Source organism: Numenius arquata, chromosome 12 (assembly GCF_964106895.1).
Source record: "Numenius arquata chromosome 12, bNumArq3.hap1.1, whole genome shotgun sequence".
NCBI classification, from domain to species: Eukaryota; Metazoa; Chordata; class Aves; order Charadriiformes; family Scolopacidae; genus Numenius; species Numenius arquata.
The window spans coordinates 13,646,021-13,667,835 of record NC_133587.1 but is presented as its reverse complement, the minus strand read 5'-3'; the positions used below and the strand labels follow the sequence as shown (position 1 = coordinate 13,667,835).

General features: G+C 44.1%; 1 protein-coding gene across 1 annotated transcript in view; it reads left to right on the top strand.

Annotated features, from left to right (window-relative positions):
* The window catches only part of PTPRT (protein tyrosine phosphatase receptor type T), a 477,289-nt gene that overhangs the window by 344,512 nt on the left and 110,962 nt on the right, over window positions 1-21,815 (top strand). Inside the window, exons 10-11 of the mRNA XM_074157294.1 lie at window positions 13,658-13,859; window positions 16,966-17,068. Coding sequence (XP_074013395.1) covers window positions 13,658-13,859; window positions 16,966-17,068 — 305 coding nt within the window. The remainder of the gene's footprint in view (window positions 1-13,657; window positions 13,860-16,965; window positions 17,069-21,815) is intronic.

Genomic DNA, 21,815 nt, shown 5'->3' with positions numbered 1-21,815 from the left:
TGAACAGCCCCATCTGGCCAGTCCTTTCCAGTGTCCTGGGCACGGGGTGGGTGAGATGCCCCCACTGATGCTGCATCTCTATGAAGAGCTGGGGGGAGGGATGTTGCTTCAGCTTCGGACTCTTGAATGCATTTTCTGCACTTAGGCTACTGTGTGTTTTTTCCTCTCTGCGAAGAGTATTTAGTTGTTCAATGAGACACATCTCACTTTCAGCTAATGGATAGCTCAGAGACACCTTTGTGTGGAAAGTCACTTTAAAAAAATTGAAACGTTTTCCTGGTAGGAATTTTTAACTTGCTTTATACACTGTGCATTTTACAGCCTCTGGCTTTTATGAAAGTATAGTTCAGGTGAATAAACCAGAAAACTTACTGCAGCAAACCTGATTGGAGACGATGACTTCTGCAGTAGTAATAGGATTTTATTCATGTAGTACCTAAAGTATCTGCAAAAACTATATCCCAGTTATTTGCTCTAAAGCAGTTATTTCCTGAAGGAACGAGGGATGTTGTTTTTCCAAGGTGATGGAGGATTTCCAGCTCTCTTCTGACTTTGGACTCTCCCCAGGACATTAGGAAATCAGGCCCAGGATTTATTCAAGAGGAAACCAGCAGCAGTGACTTTGTTCAGCAAAAGTCGTAAACAGTCTGTGCACAAATGAAAGCCCTGTGGGTGTAAACACTGTGAAGTCTCTTTAAAGGCCCTGATATATCAGGCACAAGATTCATTCTTTCTGATGAAATATTTTGATTAGGGTGGAAAGCAAAATCACAGCGTAAAGTCAGATGCCCCTGAGCGAGAAAGGGAGCGGGAACTTCCCAGCAAGGGTGGGAAGAGGGAGGATGTTCTGTGATGATTTGGAATTCATGGGTTTAGGGGAACTGAAAGGCTTTTACGAATGAAAACATAGGACAAATCCTTTAAGCTTTAGATGATAGGGAATGTATAAAGTTGAGATGTAGAAAGATTGTCAGAAAAGATTTTTGGGACTGAGGGGCGGTAGGCTGTTTACTCCACAGGCTCAGCTCCTGCACTGCTTTTAAATAGGGTCTGTGAAGGCGGGGTGTCCCTGCCTCTTCCCCAGAGCCGATGGGGGGGCACAGCCTGGTCATCCCAACCCTGCTGGACTTCTTCTGGGTGCCTCACATCCACGCCTGGCAAAGGGGCTTGCAAACATGGGGGCACATGGCACCCTGGCAAGGGTTGATGCCTCAGCCATGGGCGTATTTCTTTTTGTTCACGCAGCTGCAGGGCTTCCTAACGCTCTTCCTGACGCATCCACCATGAACTGCTTGGCTCACAGGTGTTCCCTGCTTGGGGTCCTCCCTCCGTTTCAGGGGACAAGATGTGGCACAGAGGGTGGGTTGTGTTCCCGGTGTAACCCCGCTCTGTGGTACCAACTCTACCAGGTCCTGTCCCCCTCGCCGTTTCCCCAAATCCACACCCGTGGGATGCGCCTGGATCCTTGAGGTTTTATCTCCCTGTTCTAGCGAGTCCACCCACAGTTTGGGCCAGCAGGTGGATGCTCCAGACTACCCCTACATGAACAGCTAAGTAATATTCATGAGAACTTCAACCTTGTCTACCTTTGCAAAACTACTCAGGAAAATATGTTCCACCTTGCTATAAACCCTAATATGCAGGACAGCATCGTAACCACTAAATTCCAAGCAAATATTTTGCATGTAAAAATTTATTTTCTCCACTCTGTTATCTAGCTGCAAAGCTGACCGTTTTTCTGCTAGAATATTGCAGAAGCAACTTGGCTTTTTTGCTGGCTGAAGCAGTTCAGGTGGATTTATTTGCTATTACTTAGAACATTAAAACAAGGATTTTTACATTGGCTTCAGGAAGAATTTCGTGCCCTCTTATTTATGATGGGTGTGAGTTAGTGGGGGAGCTGGGTTTTCTTCCCTTCTTTTTCATAAGGCTGAATCAGACTTGCAGCAGGTTTCAAAAATCTTTGTAACTGGCAGCCTGCATTTGTGGGAATTATGCTAGACAGGAAGAGTGGAAGTATTAATTTAAAAAATAGAAAAAAAGCGTTCAGAAATTGCACAGCCTATTGCATACAGCTACTTTTTAGTCTGTCTGATGGGAAAAAATCTGAAGGTGGAACAACTTGATCACATAACTTGAGAGACAGCTGTAAAAAATGCAGCGGGTGTCAGTGTTTTAAGACACAATGCCAAAAAATAGTCACACCTTTCATTGTAGTGCATTCTGCCTCTCTGGCGCGCTGTAGCAAACTCATCTCCGTGTATGAAGAGCAAGGCAAGGTACAGGCAATCAGATGATTTGGTGATTAGCAAAGCATGATAACTCTTATGCGTTTTATTCAGGGGTGTTTGGTGTTTGAGATGCCAGTGTTTTCAGTCCTATAATTGAAAGGTCCAGGCAAAAAAGGAAGTACCAAAAAATCAGCCTATACAAATAAAGTTTGGTTTAGGGATGCTTGTGTGGAAGCGGAAAGTTCAGCCAAACATTTGGGTCCTGGATTGTGTCAAAACTGATTTACAAGTGAGTTGTCATCCTTAGTGCTCTGTGATTCCTTCATTGAAGATGAATTTTTAATTTTTTGTGTGAGTTTTCACAGGTTGATCTTAGGATAGGAATGCAGCGATGGGCTTAATTGACTTACCCTCTGCGTTTGAGATGAGCAGACCTGCACTTACAATTCCCTTGGCAGTAGAGGAAGCTGAATGTGTGTTTGAGTGGTTTGCTGGGCTAAAACCATTTCTTTAGGTGCTTCCAGTTGGTGTCCTGTCTAAAGTATTCTTACTGATGGTGATACCTTGCCCATGTGTAGCCAGGCTTCATAAGATTTTTATTCCTGATGAGTATCAAGACCTTTGTAAGACTTTTCTTGTGGCCTGGTGTCGTGGTTTAACCCCAGCGGCAACCAGGGCCACGCAGCTGATCACTCGCTCCCCCCATGCCCCGTAGGGCAGGGAGAAGAGGGAGAAAAAGCAGAAAAAAAACTTCATGGGTTGGGATAAAGACAATTTAATAGGTAGAGCAAAAGCCATGTGCAAACCGAGCAAAAGAAACCAAGGAATTCATTCCCTGCTCCCCATGGGCGGGCGGGGGTTCAGCCATCCCCAGGACAGCAGGGCTCCATCGTGGTGACTTGGGAAGACAAACGCCATCACTCCAAATGTCCCCCCCTTCCTTCTTCTTCCCCAGCTTCATATGCTGAGGATATAAAGGGGTCAGCTGTTCCCCCTCCCAGCTTATTGGGTACTCCCCAACTTCTAGTTTGCAGGCCAGTATGGGAAGCTTCCCATGGGTGCGGATGGGATGTGTGCTGAAAACCCTGCGCTGGGAAGCACTCCTGCTCTCCTAAGCCTACATCCAGAAAGAGTTATTTTCTTGTAATGTCTGCCAGGTTGATCTGGCCCTCTTGGCAGAGGTCAGCTCGGGCAATCAAGGATGATATGGTCTCTAATATTGCTCTCCTTAAAAAGCACAGCAGGGCACAGCTGGAGGGGCGTTGTACAGGGATTGTACCTGTCTCCTGTTTCCTTCAAGAAAACCAGCAGCTCTGATAATATATGTGGAAGAGAAGGAGTTCCTTATGCTCTTCATGTCTTCTCTCTTACACCCAAGTGAGACTTGTACTGGAATGCGAAGACAGAGGTGAGCCAGACAAAGTATTTCTGTGCTTTGATGTAAAAACACAGAGCTGAGTCCTCCACCTCTGACACTCTCAGCTTTGAACTTGAAATCAAATGTAGAGTCCACATCCAGGGCCCGGGTTGTTTATGATTTGCACTTTACTTGGGATCAGCCTTGGAAATGCAAGTGGCAAGTGTTATCAGAGAGTGATGTTGAGAACAGGATGTGGCTGGGAACGCGGGGCAGAGTCTTGCTACCAGGAAGAATAAGCTACTTACAATTATACAAAATAACAGTTACGTTTTGCTTTTGGGAAGCAAAACAAATATATGTTTAATTGTCTGCTGAAATTGCACTTTTGCCAAGATTAAATGTAGAATTAATACCAGAAAGTAAAGAATTTGCAGAAAATTCAGTGTAACAGAGGTTCGGGCTCTGTCTCGTGAATCTGTAGCTGCCCTTTGCTGCTGGGATTCGGGTGACAGTGACGCTGCTTTGTCATTGACTCCCTGTATTGCAGCAGCTTCTTACAACGTTCGGTAGTTGTCTGTGGTGTTTTACCGCGGAGGTATGGTTCGGAGAGTGACCCTGAGCAGGAGACTGTGGCGAAGAAAACAGCTGATTTTCATTCTGAAATAAATTTTAGGCTGGGAGAAGGTGTTGGATTGCCAGATTTGACTTTGTCAGTGCTAATTGTCCTATTCAACTGAAGCCCTGATCCTAAGAGATGTCACTGAAGAGCAGGGAGCAATTAAACCTTCATTGGTTAGTCTGGTGTGCAGGGAGAATCCGGATCGTGCTCTCTGGTGGTGCTGGGCTCATCTGTGTAAGGAACACGTATATAATTTTAAGAATATCTTGCTAATCCTCTTGTTGTCGGGTCCAGCTAGATGGTAGGAAGGGAAAGCTGTGGTTGGGAATGGCTGTTCCTTCCTGTTCTTTGCATTGAAACTTGAAGCTGCTTTTGCTGTTGGGTGTCTTATGAGCGACGCAGGTTTAAAAAGAGATGTTTTGGAAACTCAGCGTTGACTGTGTGAGGCTAATCCAGCTGTAGTATGAACTGAGGAGAAGTCTTGCAAAATTTCTGGAAGATCAGTGGTGCCTGAAATGGTAGCAAGTGAGATGCTGAGTAAAACACCCTTGTTACGCCCTCTGGACACGCTGAATTCAAAGAAAACATTTCCAGGAGACACCATGAGCTGGAACTGGTTTCCTTCCACCATAAAAAGTCATTTGCATGGTTAATACACATTGCACGTGGCTTCTTAACACCTGGCTCGGGGAACAGTGCTTCCCTGAGGCGGCAACTCAGGAAATGAAGGAAATGTTTGGATAACTTCAAGTTCAAGGATGTTTCTGTCAGGCTCTAATGCATCCGTTTATTTGTCTTTATTTTTGGGAAACGGGGGAAAAATGAAGTTTTCTTGTAGGCTTTACTAGAGCATGGTGTGAAATATGTAAAGCAAGATTAAAATCTACATAGCCTATTGTTTCCCAAGGTATTTTCAATCATGAAGCCTTTCAGTTGGTTCCCCCTCCCCTCCATCTGCAGGGCTGAAGCCTGTGAAACACACCCAATGCTCTCCACTGGTACCCGGCTGCCTTATCTCCATGCTCTTGCAAATTGCATAATGATTTCTAGCCCTGGAAAATCACGCTTTGCCTGTGACAAACTTCTTTCTCATCCATTTGTGAAGTTTTGTGCCGACCTTGTGAAATTGAAGCAAGTGGCATAGGAAAATAGGGGGGGAAGTTACTGGGTTTTGTAGCCTGTAGCTGCTGGGCAGGCAGGAGCACAGCCTGGCAGCCAAGATCTTCTGCTTTGGGGTGGAGTGGGGATGCCCCAGTGAGATGTTCTGCTGTGGGGTGGAGTGGGGATGCCCCAGTGAGATGTTCTGCTATGGGGTGGAGTGGGGATGTGCTGGTGAGATGTTCTTCTGTGGGGTGGATGTGCTGGTGAGATGTTCTTCTGTGGGGTGGATGTGCTGGTGAGATGTTCTGCTTCGAGGTGGAGTGGGGTTGTGCTGGTGAGATGTTCTGCTTTGGGGTGAAGTGGGGATGCCCTGGTGCTGGGCTCCAGACAGCTGAGTACTGAGCTTCTCTCACGCTGCACTAAGTAGGGCTAAAAGATCACTAAGTCAGCCTTGTACCCCACTGACTCTGCCTGGTTGTCTTCTGGTTAAATAGAAGTGATTCTAGTTCAAGGGAGAACTATGTAGTTGGGAAATAGCAACATCTCCCTATTTAAGTGGTTTTCAAAATGAGGGGCCCCTTTTTAAAAGAAAGGAATTAAAGCTGTGACTGATCTGCAGTTTTCATTTTCCGGGATGCCAGCAGTTTGGTTTTTTCTTAGTTCAGCGGTTTTGATATCGGCCTTTTCCATCAGCTAAAGCTGTCCAGGCGGTGGGGCTGGCCGGGACGCGGTGGCAGCAGGCGATGCCCACGGGGACGGGGAGAGGTGATCCCAGCCCCAGTGCGGGGTGCGACTCCAGTTGATGGGCTGTTCTGGTCTGCCGGGCAGGCTGCCCTCCTCGCCTCCCCTTGCTGGGGGGGGAGCTGACACCTCTGACAGCCCGTATTCCCAGCGCCCCTTCTGCGGGCAGCCCACCCCCCCGTGCCCCTGCCTGCAGCAGGGTATGATAACAACCAATGGATAAAAAAAGCCTTGATTCCAGGCCTTGCTTCACAAGACAGGAGCGAGTTCAAAAAACCAGCAATTATTCGGGAAAAGCTTCACTTTCTTCTGGGTCGGTAAAGTGAGAGACAGGAGTCAGGGTGTCCCTGCAGACCCAGCTTCTGACCTGGCACCGTCACACATGTAGTGGCTGCGTAATCCTCCTTCTGGCTCTCCTCTCGTGCGTAGCAAGAGATGGTTTCAGTCTTGAGGCATTACTAAATGAAAAAGAGAAAACAAAAAAATACATCTATATTGCAGCTACATGGCAGCTGGAAAGCATCCCCAGAAGTTGGGGGTTGTGTGAGGGGGATGGAGAGGCAGAAAGGGCTTGTTTTATAAAGACGGGGAAGATAAAGCGTCAATGGGAATGCAGGGGATAATGTAATGGATTTATAGGTTTCAAATGCCTTCCCCAAACTGCTATGCAGGCTGTCAGTAAAATGGAAAATAGATATAAGGTTGCATAATGTATCTACAAAGTAGTGTTTGATTTAACAGCAGCACTTACCATTTGCATTCAAACAGGCTGCAATTGCTAAAATCAGAGGGGAAGCTTAAAGTCCTAATATCTGATGGTGAATATGGTTGTAGAGAGCAAAATTCTCCTCGCGGTGGTTGATTAATTCTATATGACAAAAGATATAAGATGAAGTGGTGTGTACACTGGGATCAATTGCTGTGGAAGGAAACATATGAGCATATTTTTTTGCCTTGACTGGCAAGCTCTCAATCCTGAGACATTAGAGTTTGCTGCCCTCAGTTTTAAGGTTATGAACACATGAAATCCTGACAACTCAGTTATTCATCAGCGTGAAAGCTTACTCGAATGTATCAAATGTATGGGAAGGCTAAATGGATACATCAGCCACGATTTGAGCAGAATATTCTTTCTTGTTCATTTATTTATTTAAGAGGATTAAAGAGAATCTGAACAGCCATCTCGGGTTCCCAAAGGATTTTCCTAGTGGAGGGCAAGAAGGACTATTACGATGAAGTGATGAGATCTTTATCACAATTTGTTCTTGTATCAAGCTTAGGGCCTCATGATCATGCCATAATACATTCTTCCAAAGGAATGTCTAAACCCGAAGGGTGACTTATCACATTGCTTGATGGTCCATTTCACTGTTTAATTACCACATTTCTAACAATATGTACTCTTTTTTTTCTACAGGGATTTTTTTAACCTTATTTTCAACTACACTTAGACTTTTATTTAAAAAAGCACAGGACAAAGCCTCTCCTGCCTCCACCATGCAAGGATGGAGTAAAATTCACCAGACCTCTGTTAGTGTCTGTGTTTGCGAAGTGCAGAGACTGACCACCCACCCGGGCACTGGACACGGTGTCACTGCTGCAGTTTGGGGGAACCGCTGAATGTTAATTCAGCTTCTTGAGCAGACCATGAAATCCTTGCAGAGTTTTGTGCTCTGGTCCATGGTTGATACTTGGCCTGAACAGGCATGTTCAAGATATGATGAAGCTGCATAGAAATAGATTCCAGTATCACAGTCTCCTTTTGCTTGGGTGGACACGCAGTTGCCCATACATACACCAGAGGGGTATGGGAAAACCCAAGTGGGTTAAGGGGAGAACTTTTTTATTCTTGGACTTGGGGGTGTTGGTGGATGACAAGCTCAACATGCCCCAGCAATGTGCCCTCACAGCCCAGAAAGCCCCCCAGGATAATGGGCTACATCCCCAGCAGCATGGCCAGCAGGGTGAGGAGGAGGGATTCTGCCCCTCTGCTCTGGTGAGACCCCCCTGTAGTGCTGCCTCCAGCTCTGGGGCCACCAACAGCAGAAGGACATGGAGCTGTTGGAGCGGGGCCAGAGGAGGCCACGGAGATGCTGGGAGGGCTGGAGCCCCTCTGCTGTGAGGACAGGCTGAGAGATTTGGGGGGGTTCAGCCTGGAGAAGAGAAGGCTCTTCCAGTCCCTAAAGGGGCTCCAGGAAAGCTGGGGAGGGACTCTTGGTCAGGGAGGGGAGCCATAGGATGAGGGGAAGGGTTTTAAACTGAAGGAGGGGAGATTTAGATATTAGGAAGAAATTCTTTGCTGTGAGGGTGGTGAGACCCTGGCCCAGGTTGCCCAGAGAAGCTGTGGCTGCCCCATCCCTGGAGGGCTTCAAGGCCAAGCTGGACGGGGCTTTGATCAACCTGGTCTGGTGGGAAGTGTCTCTGCCCAGGGGGTGGAACTGGATGATCTTTAAGGTCCCTTCCAACCCAAACCATTCTATGATTCTATGATTTTTTACTATGCTTTTTTCCTTTGAAGTAAGCTTTGCAGTGGAAAATAGCCCTGTGCTTCCTACTTTAGTAAATTCTCTGCTGTGGTCTTTCCCTTCACAATGAAAGTTTTATAAGTCCTTGTATTGTAATAGAAGTTTTACAGTTGCAGATGATGACAGTTAGCAAAGCGTTCACGTTTCCCTAGAAAATTGTGTTAAATCAGGCTCTGTGAAGGAGAGAAGAGCTGTTCTCATGCTATCAATATTATATCTTCATCTTGGTGGTTGTTAACATAGTATTTGCTCAGTGATCTCAAGGAGTTAATATTCTGAACTTCTAAAAGGATAAAAAGGAGAGGGGAGGATGGAGTAAGAGGGGGTGCTTGTGGTTAACGGGGACTGAGAGTGCGCTGGCATAGACTAGATGTCGGCTTAAATAACAATGAGTAAACTCGCAAACCATCCCATTTCTTAACGCTGATCTGTTCTTATTTTATTCTCCATAGTCTATCACAGCAATTATATATCACCAAACACTTGGAAATTAAATATATAAAACCTTTTTGGGTAATTTCCAGTAGACTTGAGCTTGTACTGCTGACCTTCTTTACATTCTGCAAAGAATTTGGACTCCTGTAGCCAAATTTTGCACAGGACGTGAATTGTCTGAGCGTTTCCCAAGTAAATTGTTCCTGCCCAGCCGGGTTGATGCTGGGCTCTGTGTTTCATCCCTCCTGTTCTGGTCGGAATGTGGCTTTTCTTTTGCCTTCCGAGTTCCTGTGCCATCTGACTTTCTGATGACTTCAGATTTACTGCTGTTGTTGCTTCAATTTGAGGACCCTTTCATTAACTCAGTGAAGGAGATCCCAAGGAAGATTAAGGATTTGTTAATGTGTATTTCTTGGTTTTGCTGTATTGTAGCCTGCACCGGTACACGCTGGGATTAGAACCACAGAAGTGTTGGCCACTAAAACTTTTCCTTGGGACCATTAAGTTGCCCTGGAAGCCGATATGCAAACTCAGGGCAGCCATTCCAGTTTGCAGAGCAAAGACAACTTTCAGCGTCTGGCAGGTGCCTGCTGTGCAGGAGATAACCAGGGAGCTGGTTAAAAAACATTGAGTTTTCAGTCTTGTGAGAAATTTCCTCATCTTTGTATTTGCATTTATTCTGCATCAGAGTAAACCCAAATATTTTCAATATTTTTCAATCAGAGTGAAATTCTTAAGTATGTTTTTGAGTATTTTCTTGGGTTTTTTTTCCTAGGTTTTTAAACATTTAAATGAATATTATTGTTCCTTTTTTTTTTTTCAGAATACAGAAGTATTATATGACATGGCTTGTTGTTAAAATAGATTATTTTAAAATAATTTAGAACAGCTGCTTTCTAGTGATTGAGTCATCTCATTTTCTAGATTAGAGTCTCTTGTTTGTTTTGTAATGAAATGGTTTGACACTTAGAACAAGAAATTAAGATAAATAGCACACCAACTAGGAGAGCAGGTGGTTTTTGCAGCATCCTTCTTATTCTAGGAAAGTGCTGTATTTCTTCTCCATACGTGTTTCTGGGCATTTATAAATTACTCCAGAGTTGGAAATTTCCATTTTCTTCTTGACAATTTTTCAGTGTCGGATACCCTGAAATTTCTCTTGCTTCAGAACTTTTAGTCTAAATCAAATAAGAAGAGCAGCAACTTTTGTGTCTTACCTGAAAACCAACATGTGAGTGATGTATTGCAGCATCGTTCCTTCCTATAGGAGAAATCCCCTGAGGTGCATACACACAAATGCACGTGTTGTAGCGCGTTTCAGAGATTCCAGGGAGGAAATAGCAGCAGGTTCAGTAACTGAAGGTGGTCCTGGCTTGTGAGAAATGGTGGGAAGGGGATGGCTGGGGCACGGGGACATTGCAGGGAGCCGGCCCCCGGGGGACGCTGCTGCAAGAACAGCTACAGCTGGAGCTGCGGTTGGAGCTGCTTTATCTGTACTGGGAGGCCCATAGAGGAATAGACTGAGGCAGCAGGTATCTCACTTGGAATTATTGTTTTTTCTATTTTTTTTTCTGAGCTGGAAGAGAATTTGTTTCCTTTTCTAAATAGAGTGCTCTGTTTTTCAGGGCTACTTCATCTGTCTCACCTGTGGTTTTGCTGCTTAACCATCAGCGCTCGGCAATTACAGAAATCCATGGAGTTCCTCAACCACAAAATGTTTGTGTAGAGGAGTGTAATAGCCCTCGTTATATAAATGGCAAAATGGGGACTCGGAGAACATCAGCTTATCGTGGTCATGACGAAAGCCACCAGCAGGGGTGGGCACACAGGCTCTCCTGGCGCTGTCTCTATGTACTGTCCTCGTCACTTCAGTCATTCCCAGCTCTTCTTGTGGGAAGCGGAGAAGAGCTGGAGACTAACTCTGACGAGAGCAAAAAGCCGGTAACTGGCTGTGTCTGCTCACCAGTCCCTTAAATAGTTCTCCTTCTGAACCACATGCCCAATTTCGTACTGTTGGTTTCCTATTCTCTGTGTTGCATCCAGGTACTGCTCGTGTATTAAATGTTATGTTGTAGGGACTAGTATTGCTTTCTTTGAATGTCTGCACATCACCTGGTTTAATAGGGAAGCTTTTGGAACAGAGAGTCTACTGCAGTAACAATAATCTTGCGATTTGGCTATGCCACAAGTCTGTCTTTGCTGCAGTTTCTATATCCTGAAATTTTTTGGGAAATACTGAAGTCTGATTTGAGTGAGCAGACAATCTTCACCCACACCACAATCTCCAATAGTGGCCATACTCTCTCTCAAGTATAGTTTTCTCCTTCCCTGCTTCTTGTGAGTTGAACCCAGATTGTTTTAATGTCCCTTGAACTCATACTCTCTGCTATAGTCAACAGGAAAAAAGAAAGACTGTTTTGGTTTTTTTTTTTAAATCAGTGGCTTTTTTTTTTATCCTGAAAGCTTTTCTAGCTCTATTTGCCTTAAGGGGATGGTTTTCTTAAATTTAAAAAAAAAAAAAAAAGCACACCTCTTTTTTTGTAGTGATTTTAGAACTGGTGAAGGTAGCTGAATAACTTGCATTTATGTGAAGATCAAGGACAAGTGCATCTTCCACTTATATTTATAGCCTTCTGTATAATGTGCTTGAAAATAAATGTCACTGCTTTCGCATAGGCTACGGCTGGGCATCCTGTGAATGTGCTTTTCAGTGCCCCAGCAGGAGGAAGTTCCCTTTCTTTTTTCCAAAGTTCTATTTTACTGATTGTCCTTGGGAATTTTACGGAATTGCTGTTTCTCTAGCACTTGATTTGCAAATAGAGCATATGGATTGCATCGATTCATTCCTAATGACAGAGTTAATACGTTTTTCTTCCTAGATTTGGCTGTGGCATCCACTGGGTCCTGTCTCTTAATTTAAGGTCTTTGATGCTCACTCTAATTCTGATGATGTTTTTACGCAGGTTCCCTTGCCCTAAAGTACGTTGATGCAATAAGAGCTATCAAAGTGTTGTCCCGTGCCATGCTGCATTGCACGGTCCTCGCCTTACCTAAGGAAAAGGAGCAAGTGTCATGATTTCTCCTCCCTGCATTTAATTTTTTTGTTTTAATGGCCATTGTGCTAAGGTCTCTCACAGGTTTCTGGCAAGTAATAAAAATTTAAAACCATGTTGTAATTCCTGGAAAAATTAGTCGGTTTTCAATGAAATCACTTGCAAGCTGTTCAATCATAATCCCTTTAAGAGTTCTGCTTTTGTTATTTCTTGCTGCTCCATGGGCCTGGTGTAATTCAAGGCCCTTTTCTGTTGTGCTGCCTTATCTTGGGTGTCAGCTCTGTCTAAATTGTTCTTCTCTGTCCAAATAATAGGATTCACACGCTCGCTCCCTTCTCTGGTGTCAGTAGCATCCGTCTCTGTCTCTTATTTATCCTGTTATTATTAAAGTTCCCCTTTTTAAACGTTGTGTATTTATTTTTCCTCAAAATGCAGCATTTTCCTCCTGTCATAAAGCAAGCGACTTAAAGATTTTCAAAGGCTCTTTCAGCAAAGCTGGGAATTAGATTCTTGTGGAGTCCTTCATAAAAAATTGAAGACTTCATGTATTAACATACATTGATTTATTCATAGTGTTTCATTACAAATAAGCGAGGATCTCATAATATCAGGAAAGGTTAGGAGAGCAGTGGAGCACGTTATATTATATTGACAGCTCAGTTGAAATTGAGCTGCCTTTGGATTGAATTTGGAACGCGGGCAAGGAATTGGCTGGTAAATAACTCATGAGTTTTACTTGCAAGTGTCTGTATATCAACAGGGTTGCCACGGGTGAGCGTAATGGAGCTGGAGCAGAATTTCAAAGGGGTGCTCTCAGCTGGGGTCCCTCTAAAGCTGCGTTAGCCCCGGCAGCGGGGTGTTCATGAACGGCTCTCCAGGTCTGGAACCCTGCTGGATTACTCTCTCGAGAAGGCAAAAGCTGGGCTGGTACCATGTGTAAACCTGCAAACTGGGGCTAAAAACAGGTCTTGGGAAAGGACAGCAGAAGCTGGCTGACAGGCTCAGAGAAGAGAAGGGCTTTTGCCTAGAGACTTGATGATATTTATTTCATTTAAACATACCGCTTAATCTCAACATTTCATTTTGGCGTATTTTCTTTAGCGCAGGAAAAGACTTCCAAACCCTTTGTTATCAGTAAAAGGCTTCCATTGTTTTCAGCGGCCTTTTGAAGAGACGATTTACCAGAAGGAAAAAATACCTGAAGAAAAATGTATCTGTGTTTGCACCAAAAATTTTCATATGGTATGGGGGGTTGTGTGGGAAATTCTCATGAAAATTCTTCACCCTGGTTTGACCGCAGAAGTTCTGAGACTCAGAACAAAAAGCAATTGTTTGCATCTTTTGTTGTAAATCAGCACATGCTGAGGTTCTAGTGGAGAGAAGAAATTAGGTTTTTTGTAAGTAAAGCCTTGGAAAAATTGTCCTGTTTGTTTGCTAGCATCCGAACAGAACCTCTCACTAGAGATACTGAAATTATATCTGTCCTTGTATTTTCAATGTCTAGTCTCAAGAGACGGCCAAGTAGGGGAGCAGAGAAAGGCCAGGAGCAGAATGCCCCTTATCACCTTCTTCTCCTTGTTCTTCATTTGCAGATTACGTACAAGGCCGTTGGGTCCCTGGATCCCAGTGCTGACCTCTCCAGCCAAAGAGGGAAAGTCTTCAAACTAAGGAATGAAACCCATCACCTCTTTGTAGGATTATACCCAGGGACTACGTATTCATTCACCATCAAAGCCAGCACAGTCAAGGGCTTTGGGCCACCCATCACAACACGGATTGCAACTAAGATTTCAGGTACTGCCTTGGAGAAGAAGAAAAAAGAACTTTATAGGGCTTTATTCTTTAGACCTGCAGCTGATGCATAAAACAATATAAAGGTATTTGGTTTAGTGTCTCTACAAGTTTCATAGGGCAAATTTTTTAAAATGGCCTCAAACCAGTATCTGTGTTTGTTTGGGTTACAAATGCCGTGGATAATTTGTGGATATCTTCAATATCCATTAATATCTTTGTAGAACGTTTTTAAATGAGGTCCTTCATTAGTTCTACAAATAAACTATCCCTATATTAGTTGTTAGTATTATCTGCCTGGCTGGGGAAGCTCCTTCATTGTGGCTTTTACTTTCAGATTGCACCAAAATGGATGTAATGAGGTAATTGAATTAATAGTGCAAGGAGACTAAAAATAAAGGAGAAAAGCTGTTTTTATGTTTTCTTTCAGAGTAAGGGCAGAGGGAGGGCTTGAGGTAGGCAGACAAGTATATGAAAGGCACTAAAATCAGGAGGCATTGCAAAGAAGAAGGTGCATGTCTCTAGAATAAAATGGAAACTTAGGGTAGGTATCAGAAAAAAAGATGGATAAAGGGATGGTAGAGATGATATTGGGCAGACATACATAGAATTTAATTGACAGCACTAAAATAGGTTGTCTAACACAGTTTAAAACTAATTTTTTGGAATACCTTACCTGTTATTTCAGTAAAGCCAAAATAAACATTTGAGACCTTCAGGACACTAGTAATGCTTGAAATTATGGCTGGGTGCCACAGAGGAGAGTCCACAACAGTGTCTGTTTTCCATTGCCCTATTTCAAAATTGGTTAATAAAAGTAAGTTGTTAGTAATAAGTGACAGTGTAAATTTTAAGGAAATAAAAATGTATCCGTTCCCTCCACTAACCATCAGCAGGGTTTGAGCCCTTAACATTTAGTCCAAAAGCCCATGTTTTGGCCACTTGCGGGAAAGCCATTAACTGTGTTATCAGCTTCCCCGGACCGTTAGGGTTTCCACAGCCCTGCTGGGAAGGGACGGCACCCACTCTGTTCACTTGTGACCAGAGAAATAGAATAGCACAGTAATGCTAGTGCTTTCCCCCTCTGATTCCATTTATTTGCATTTTTATTATTCAGTGAATGCTCAAATTCTGTTAGACGCCTGCATGATTATTAACTGTATGCACACTGAGCTTGGTTTATTGTCTTTTTTTTTTTTCCATCTTCCTAATATCAGGTTCACAACAGGTAGGCACAGACTCCATGCAGGCATTAGGGTAGTCTCTGACATTGGATTATCTCATTGCACAGTCAGTCCTATACATGTAGCTTGGAAATTACTTTTAAACTTGCTCTAAGAAGCAGTGCAAAGGCTAGTAGGGAGAAGAAAGATTTCTGCATTGACTGGCACGTCCTTGTAGGACTACATATATGTTAAAATGAAAAGACATCTATGCTGTAGCAATGTGTGGGTGTATATGTGGGGATATGTTTGTTTATTATTCTTAATCACAATTAAATGGCAGAATTCCTGAGGACTTCTCTTTGGGCAGAACTGGGATCTTGCAAAATAGGCATTAAATTGATGAGTAGTAGTTGCTATTTTAGAGAGATCACTGCCAATTGTCTTATTGAGGTACCACACAACTGTTCCGTCTTGAGATCACAGGAAAATGACTGTATCTTATTTCAGTGTCTTGTGACTAATACAGACTCTGATTGCTGAATTATACTTAATACCATTATCTAGTCCTGCCAAGACCCATGTTTCTTGCATTTACTTCTTAACTATAAGGTGTCTGAAAGGAAGATTGTAAATCCTCTGTGGCAGACACAGTGTTTCACCCAGAAGATAACTAACCAGGTCTCACGCACAGCCAGGAGGAGACACCGAGCTGGCTAAGGCATCACAAACAATTTGGTGGCACCAGTGCAGCGCCGCAGCAGGGCTGGAAGATGATGGAGCCTGCAAAGACAGAGCCCAGGTTGTTTCTGGTGTCCAACCTGGCCTTACAACCTCCTGGTGCTACTGCGTTACCATCCCCTCAATCCTTGTGGTGGCATCTCCAGCAGCTGCGGTGATCTCTGGTGTAGAAGACTGCTGGTGAGGTGCATCTTCTTTAAATGCCTGGCACTGCTTCCCCCTGATGCAGAGCACCTTTTTTGGAGAAATCCTCGTTAAGGGATTGGCAAGGGTTCTGAACTCATTGCCAGCTTAATGACAGGGAAGTCAGTAGCTGAGCTGACAATAGCAACCAACATTCCTTGACAGTTTTCATGCATCTAGATAAAAATCCTGATTGCAAACAGGATTACAGTGGAAGTCACTGCGAGAGGATTAAATATGGGATCCCCCACGATGCGGCTTGCCCTTGTGAGTTACAGATGAACTTTTTGTGTGAATTCTTCTGTTCGCTTTGTACTTTAAAGATATTTCAACAAAACTTATATCTTTGGAATAAATTTGATGCTGTTCTGATCTCGTGATCTCTTCAGTTCTTCCACAGTAAAAAGTGTCCCAAACAGATGTCTGTGTTGGGGAAGGAAGAAGTAACGAACTAAGTAAAACATGTTTCCTAAGGAGAGATATCCGGCTTTCCTGAAAGGATCCTAATAGAAGATAACAAAGCAGAAGTAGAAACTAGACTTAGGCTAAGTGTGAATATTCAGTGGTTTTCTGTATTGCTTTGGGGAACATGCCAGCAAAGCGATGGGGATGGTCTGATCCAGTGACCAGGACAGGGAGCAGGAGCCAGGCTTCCTCGGTGCTCTTCTTAGCTCTGCCGCTGAGTCACTCATCCAAAGCGGTCTTTTATCATGTCCGTGCAGTTTTCTTTCTTCACCTTTAGAATGGAAGGAATGATCCCATCTCAGAGGATTACCAAGTCTAAAAATTCAAGACGGCAACTTAAAGATTTGGGTTTCTGATTCCTGTTTAATTTTAAAAGGAAAAGAGTGTACAAATATTTAAGTGATTTTGACAATTTTGATCACAACATTGGGAAGTATTTTGATGTTTCATTTGAGAAATGTTAAATGGTCTCTGAGAAATGTTAATATTACGTTGCCATCACTACCAAAGGCGGTAACTGGTGTATAACTAACGTGTTGCTCTTTGTTCTGCTGTAGCACCGTCGATGCCGGAATACGACACGGACTCCCCCCTGAACGAGACTGACACCACCATCACTGTTATGCTGAAGCCGGCTCAGTCCCGGGGAGCACCCGTCAGGTTGGTGTTTTGTCTTCTCTTTTCACAGTTCTCCCCTCTCCTTCCTCCCCAGGCTTCGCTCACGCCTCTCTCATTCTGCTCTGATAATGGAGCTGCTGAAAGCCAGCGCTGACTAAAAGGCCAACTCTGCTGTTGATTCTGCCTTTCACAGTCTCCTTTTATAGACGCCTCAACCTACTCGCCTCCCGCTGTTAACCTCCGGGAGGGATTACTGATAGCATTGTGCAGGGTTATTACCCTTTCAGCAGCGCTTCAGATGCCTCTGCGGCACCGGAGCTTCCGAACGTGCAGCTGTGTACTGTCACGCTGCCAACTGAGCATCGCCATCGAAGGTGGAGGAGGCATCAGGCCTCCCATGGTGGACAAGGCCTTTTTTGTAACTATCCTGTGAATGTCCAAACTATCCTCAATGCTTGCACATGTGTCTGTTCAGATTCTGGATCTATCTGTGCTCCACACACCGTCATGTGTCCAGCTCTCGAGTCCTCAACACAGGAAGGACATGGACCTGTTGGAGCGGGGCCAGAGGAGGCCATGAAGATGCTCCGAGGGCTGGAGCCCCTCTGCTGTGAGGACAGGCTGAGAAGGTTGGGGGGGGGGTTCAGCCTGGAGAAGAGAAGGCTCTGGGGAGACCTTAGAGCCCCTTCCAGTCCCTAAAGGGGCTCCAGGAAAGCTGGGGAGGGACTCTGGATCAGGGAGGGGAGCCATAGGATGAGGGGGAATGGTTTTAAACTGAAAGAGGGGAGATTGAGATGAGGTCTCAGGAAGAAATTTTTCACTCTGAGGGTGATGAGACCCTGGCCCAGGTTGCCCAGAGAAGCTGTGGCTGCCCCATCCCTGGAGGGGTTCAAGGCCAGGCTAGATGGGGCTTTGAGCATCTTGGGCACTGGGTTGAACTGGATGATCTTTAAGGTCCCTTCCAACCCAAACCATTCTATGATTCTATGTTATAATCCAGCTGTGGCTCCTGGGCTGATTGCAGAGGGAAGCAGTGATCTAGTGCAGAAAAGATGAACTCGGGTTTAAATGAGGCTTTTCCACTTGTAGGCGAGCAGTTTCCAGTCCTGGAGGAGAGGATTTAGGAGCAGGGAGCTGCACAGGCACTAGTGGAATAGAACGAAGACCTGGCAGAAAACATTTCTGACTGTCCCTGAGCTGGGTCCCATTCTTAATGGTGAGATGTTGAAATGGGACACTCAGCTGCAGATCACTCCCTGACTGGAAACCTGGCTTAGAGAGCTCTGTACTTCATCGCTCTCTTCTGTCTGGGGAAATTGGTGAAAGGTGCCAGCACAGAGGAACAACCTTCCCTTCTGAGCTGGCACTGCCTTTTCTGTTGCTGGCAGAAGCTGGTCGTTCATCCTGCCGGTCTCCTCAGCTGAGAGTGTGAATTAGAATCACTGGAGATCCAAATGCTGGATCCTGCTTTGCAGAGGTGTCCAGAGCCTGTGGGCTCTTCAGGCTTATACCTCCAGTTTTCACAAGAGACTTCTGAATTTTTTCCTATGGGTGGTATTTTAAAATCCCATAGTCCCTTCTTTCAGAAGTGACTTAGAATCGCAGAATTGCCTGGGTTGGAAGGGACCTTTAAGATCATCTAGTCCAGCCATCAACCTAACACTGACAAAAACCATCACTAACCCATATCTCTAAGCACCATGTCTGCCCGGCTTTTGAATAACTCCATGGATGGTGACTCTACCGCTTCCATGGGCAACCCATTCCAATGCTTAATAACCCTTTCAGTGGAAAAATTTTTACTAATATCCATCCTAAACCTCCCCTGGCACAACTTGAGGCCGTTTCCTCTTGTCCCATTGCCTGTTCCCTGGGAGAAGAGACCAACCCCCCCAGGCTACACCCTCCTTTCAGGGAGTTGTAGAGAGCGAGAAGGTCTCTCCTCAGGCTCCTTTTCTCCAGGCTGAACACCCCCAGCTCCCTCAGCTGCTCCTCACAAGACTTGTGCTCCAGACCCCTCACCAGCTCCATTGCCCTTCTCTGGACATGCTCCAGACCTGGGTTCCTACAACCCACTGACAGGTTCTTAGTGCTTTTGAAGGATGTCCCACTGAGTACTCAGGAGCAAATCGCTCAGATGTAAACTCCTGGATTTAATGAAATATCCTGTACCAATTGGTGGTCCAACCCATGTCGCAGCTCTCCCCCAAGTTGCGTTTATACTTTCGAGCAAAAAATCTGCTCTTTAAGACTTAGCACCATCCTTTTCCTAGTTTTTCTGAGTAATGTATTTTAAAGTTTCCCTTTCAATCTCTGGTACTCCATATGAGCACATTTAAGAGCCTGTTTTCTGAGTCCTTTAGGGATGTTTTTCTGCTGGAAAAGAGCAGTAAAATCGCACAGCTCTGTTTTGTTTTATTTCTTTATATGAGGGAACATTCCTGTATCTCGTTTTACCACCTGCTGTCTTAAGAGTGTTGCTATTTTGTCTTTTTATTGAAAAGTCTTGTGATTTTTCTCAAGGACAATTTACTATACTTTAACTGCATTCAGTGAATAATGTCTTTTTCAGCCAATGCATCTGTTATAAAAAAAAATGGATTTTTAGAAATTTTTATTCCGATTTCTTTAATTGCATTGTAACCTGTTATACGCACATTTGCAGAGAGTGCAATATTTACCTGCCACATCCAAGTGATAAGATTGCTTCCTGTAATGAGCCCGTTGCATTGATTTAGACGTGTGTATGAAAACCAGAATGGACAGGAGCGTGTGTGTGGGGAGGGGGGTCTTGGGGAGAATTTTAGCTTTTTATTAACCATGACAGCCTCAGAACGTATGAATACCTTTCTCTTGTGTAACCATATAGACTGTTCTTAGCGCCAACAAATCCAGTCATTTCAACCTTAGATTTTCCCAAGCTCATCCCTTTTCTTTCAGTCTGTTCTGCACACTCTCCAATTTGTGTAAATTCTCTCAAAATACCGTATCCCAAAGCAGGCAGCACTCCCTCGGAGGCTTCAACAGCACCCAGCGGATTAGAAGAATAGCGCGCTGTGAGCTGCTTGTGACTCTCTTAACACACAAGAATGAGGTGTTTCTTCCCCCTCAGTGTTCTTTTCGTATTCAAGCTGAGATCCAATATATCCTCTTTGTTGTTCTCTGGTTAGTTTTTCCACCTTTTGTTTGTGTGTGTTTTATTTGCCCTTCACAAATATAGTATTTTCCATTCGCTTCTATTAAATATGATAAAATGGGTTTTCAAAACGCTTTAAAATTCTGATAGAAACTTAAATGACTTGGAGCCCCTCTTAGCCTGATGCCATCCTCTGTGCACTAGTGAGAACACAGATTTGAGACAGATGCCTGAGGAATCTCCATGCGCAGCAGCGAGCCGGCCCGGAGGGCCCGGAGGGTGTCCTGTGTGATGCAGCGTGCCAGTGGGATGCCTCTTCTCCTGGCCTCCCACAGGCATGGCCATGCTTTCCTGCATCCCTTCTCACGCTGACCTTTCGTATCCTAGCCTGCCTGAGATGGTGCCGAAAAGGTACTTGAAAGTAATCTGAAATAGATTTTTCCTCACACCTTCTTGTAAAACCTCCGATATCGAAATCTTTCACTATGCAGGAGTAGGTTGACCCCTCATCTCTTCAACCTGACAGTTCTCCAGGCAGCCAGCATCTGCTCTGCGGTGCCCTGGCTTTTTATTGTAGTCTTTCCGAACTGTGAAACTCAAAAAAACCTGACTACAGAGTAATTATCCTTAATATTTCCTCTTACATACTGGGGATGGTGAGTTGGAATACATGTGGGGGTGTGATTGTCAACTGGTATCTCTGCATAAGATCATTATGTGACTCTGTGTTATTTCCTTCTGCTGCAGGCTGAGCAGCATACAGATGGGGTATGGTCTGGAAGATCATTTTTAGAGTAATATTGTAGAATATTTCAAATATGATTCATTGTATTTCCATTCATCTGAAGTGCAGGTACACCAAATCCAAAGTCACTTTCAACATTAAGACATTTCTGATGTTCCCCTGGGCTCATGATAAATAACTTAAATGAGGCAGTTTATAAAACTAATGATCACGAACTCGGCATTGTTAACGATCTATGGGTAACAGTGAAGACACTTTCATATGAACTAATAGAAATTATATAAACTTAGATATTCTTTCATCTATTTTGTCCTGTTGCCAAAAGAAAGATAAAACATCAGCAGGCGTTAAATATTCTCCCTCGTGGCACAGGCGTTTCATTCTTGCCTTTATTTTCCATGGTATAACCTGCAGAGCTTGACTCCAGGTTGCCCTTTAAAAATAACTTTTAGGTGTTCTTATATCAATCTAAAGCCCGTGAATGGAGCTGTGATTGATTTGCTGAAGACTGACATTCATCTATAATGGATTCAGAAGAGGAAAGAAGAATGCAAGTGTTCCCAATCTTTACTCCTCAACTCTTTCCTGAAAATCTCCAGTGTGATTTTGAGGATAATTCTGCCTTTGAATCTGTTATTGTCAGGAGGGCTGCGTCAGTCCTTCATAGATTATTCACATATGACATCTTTAGACCTCTATTTGAGAATTTATATCCCATTCACTACTTGAAAACACCACTGTGAGGGATTTTATCTACATGACGTGTCCACTGGGCTGCTTTTTGTGTGTTGGATACTTGAAAGTCCATCTGGTTTATTAACATGCGGTTGGTTCTATCAACCTACCTATACTATTATTATGGAGAAAATAAAATTTCCAGAGTGTGTATTATTTTTGAGGATTTCAGA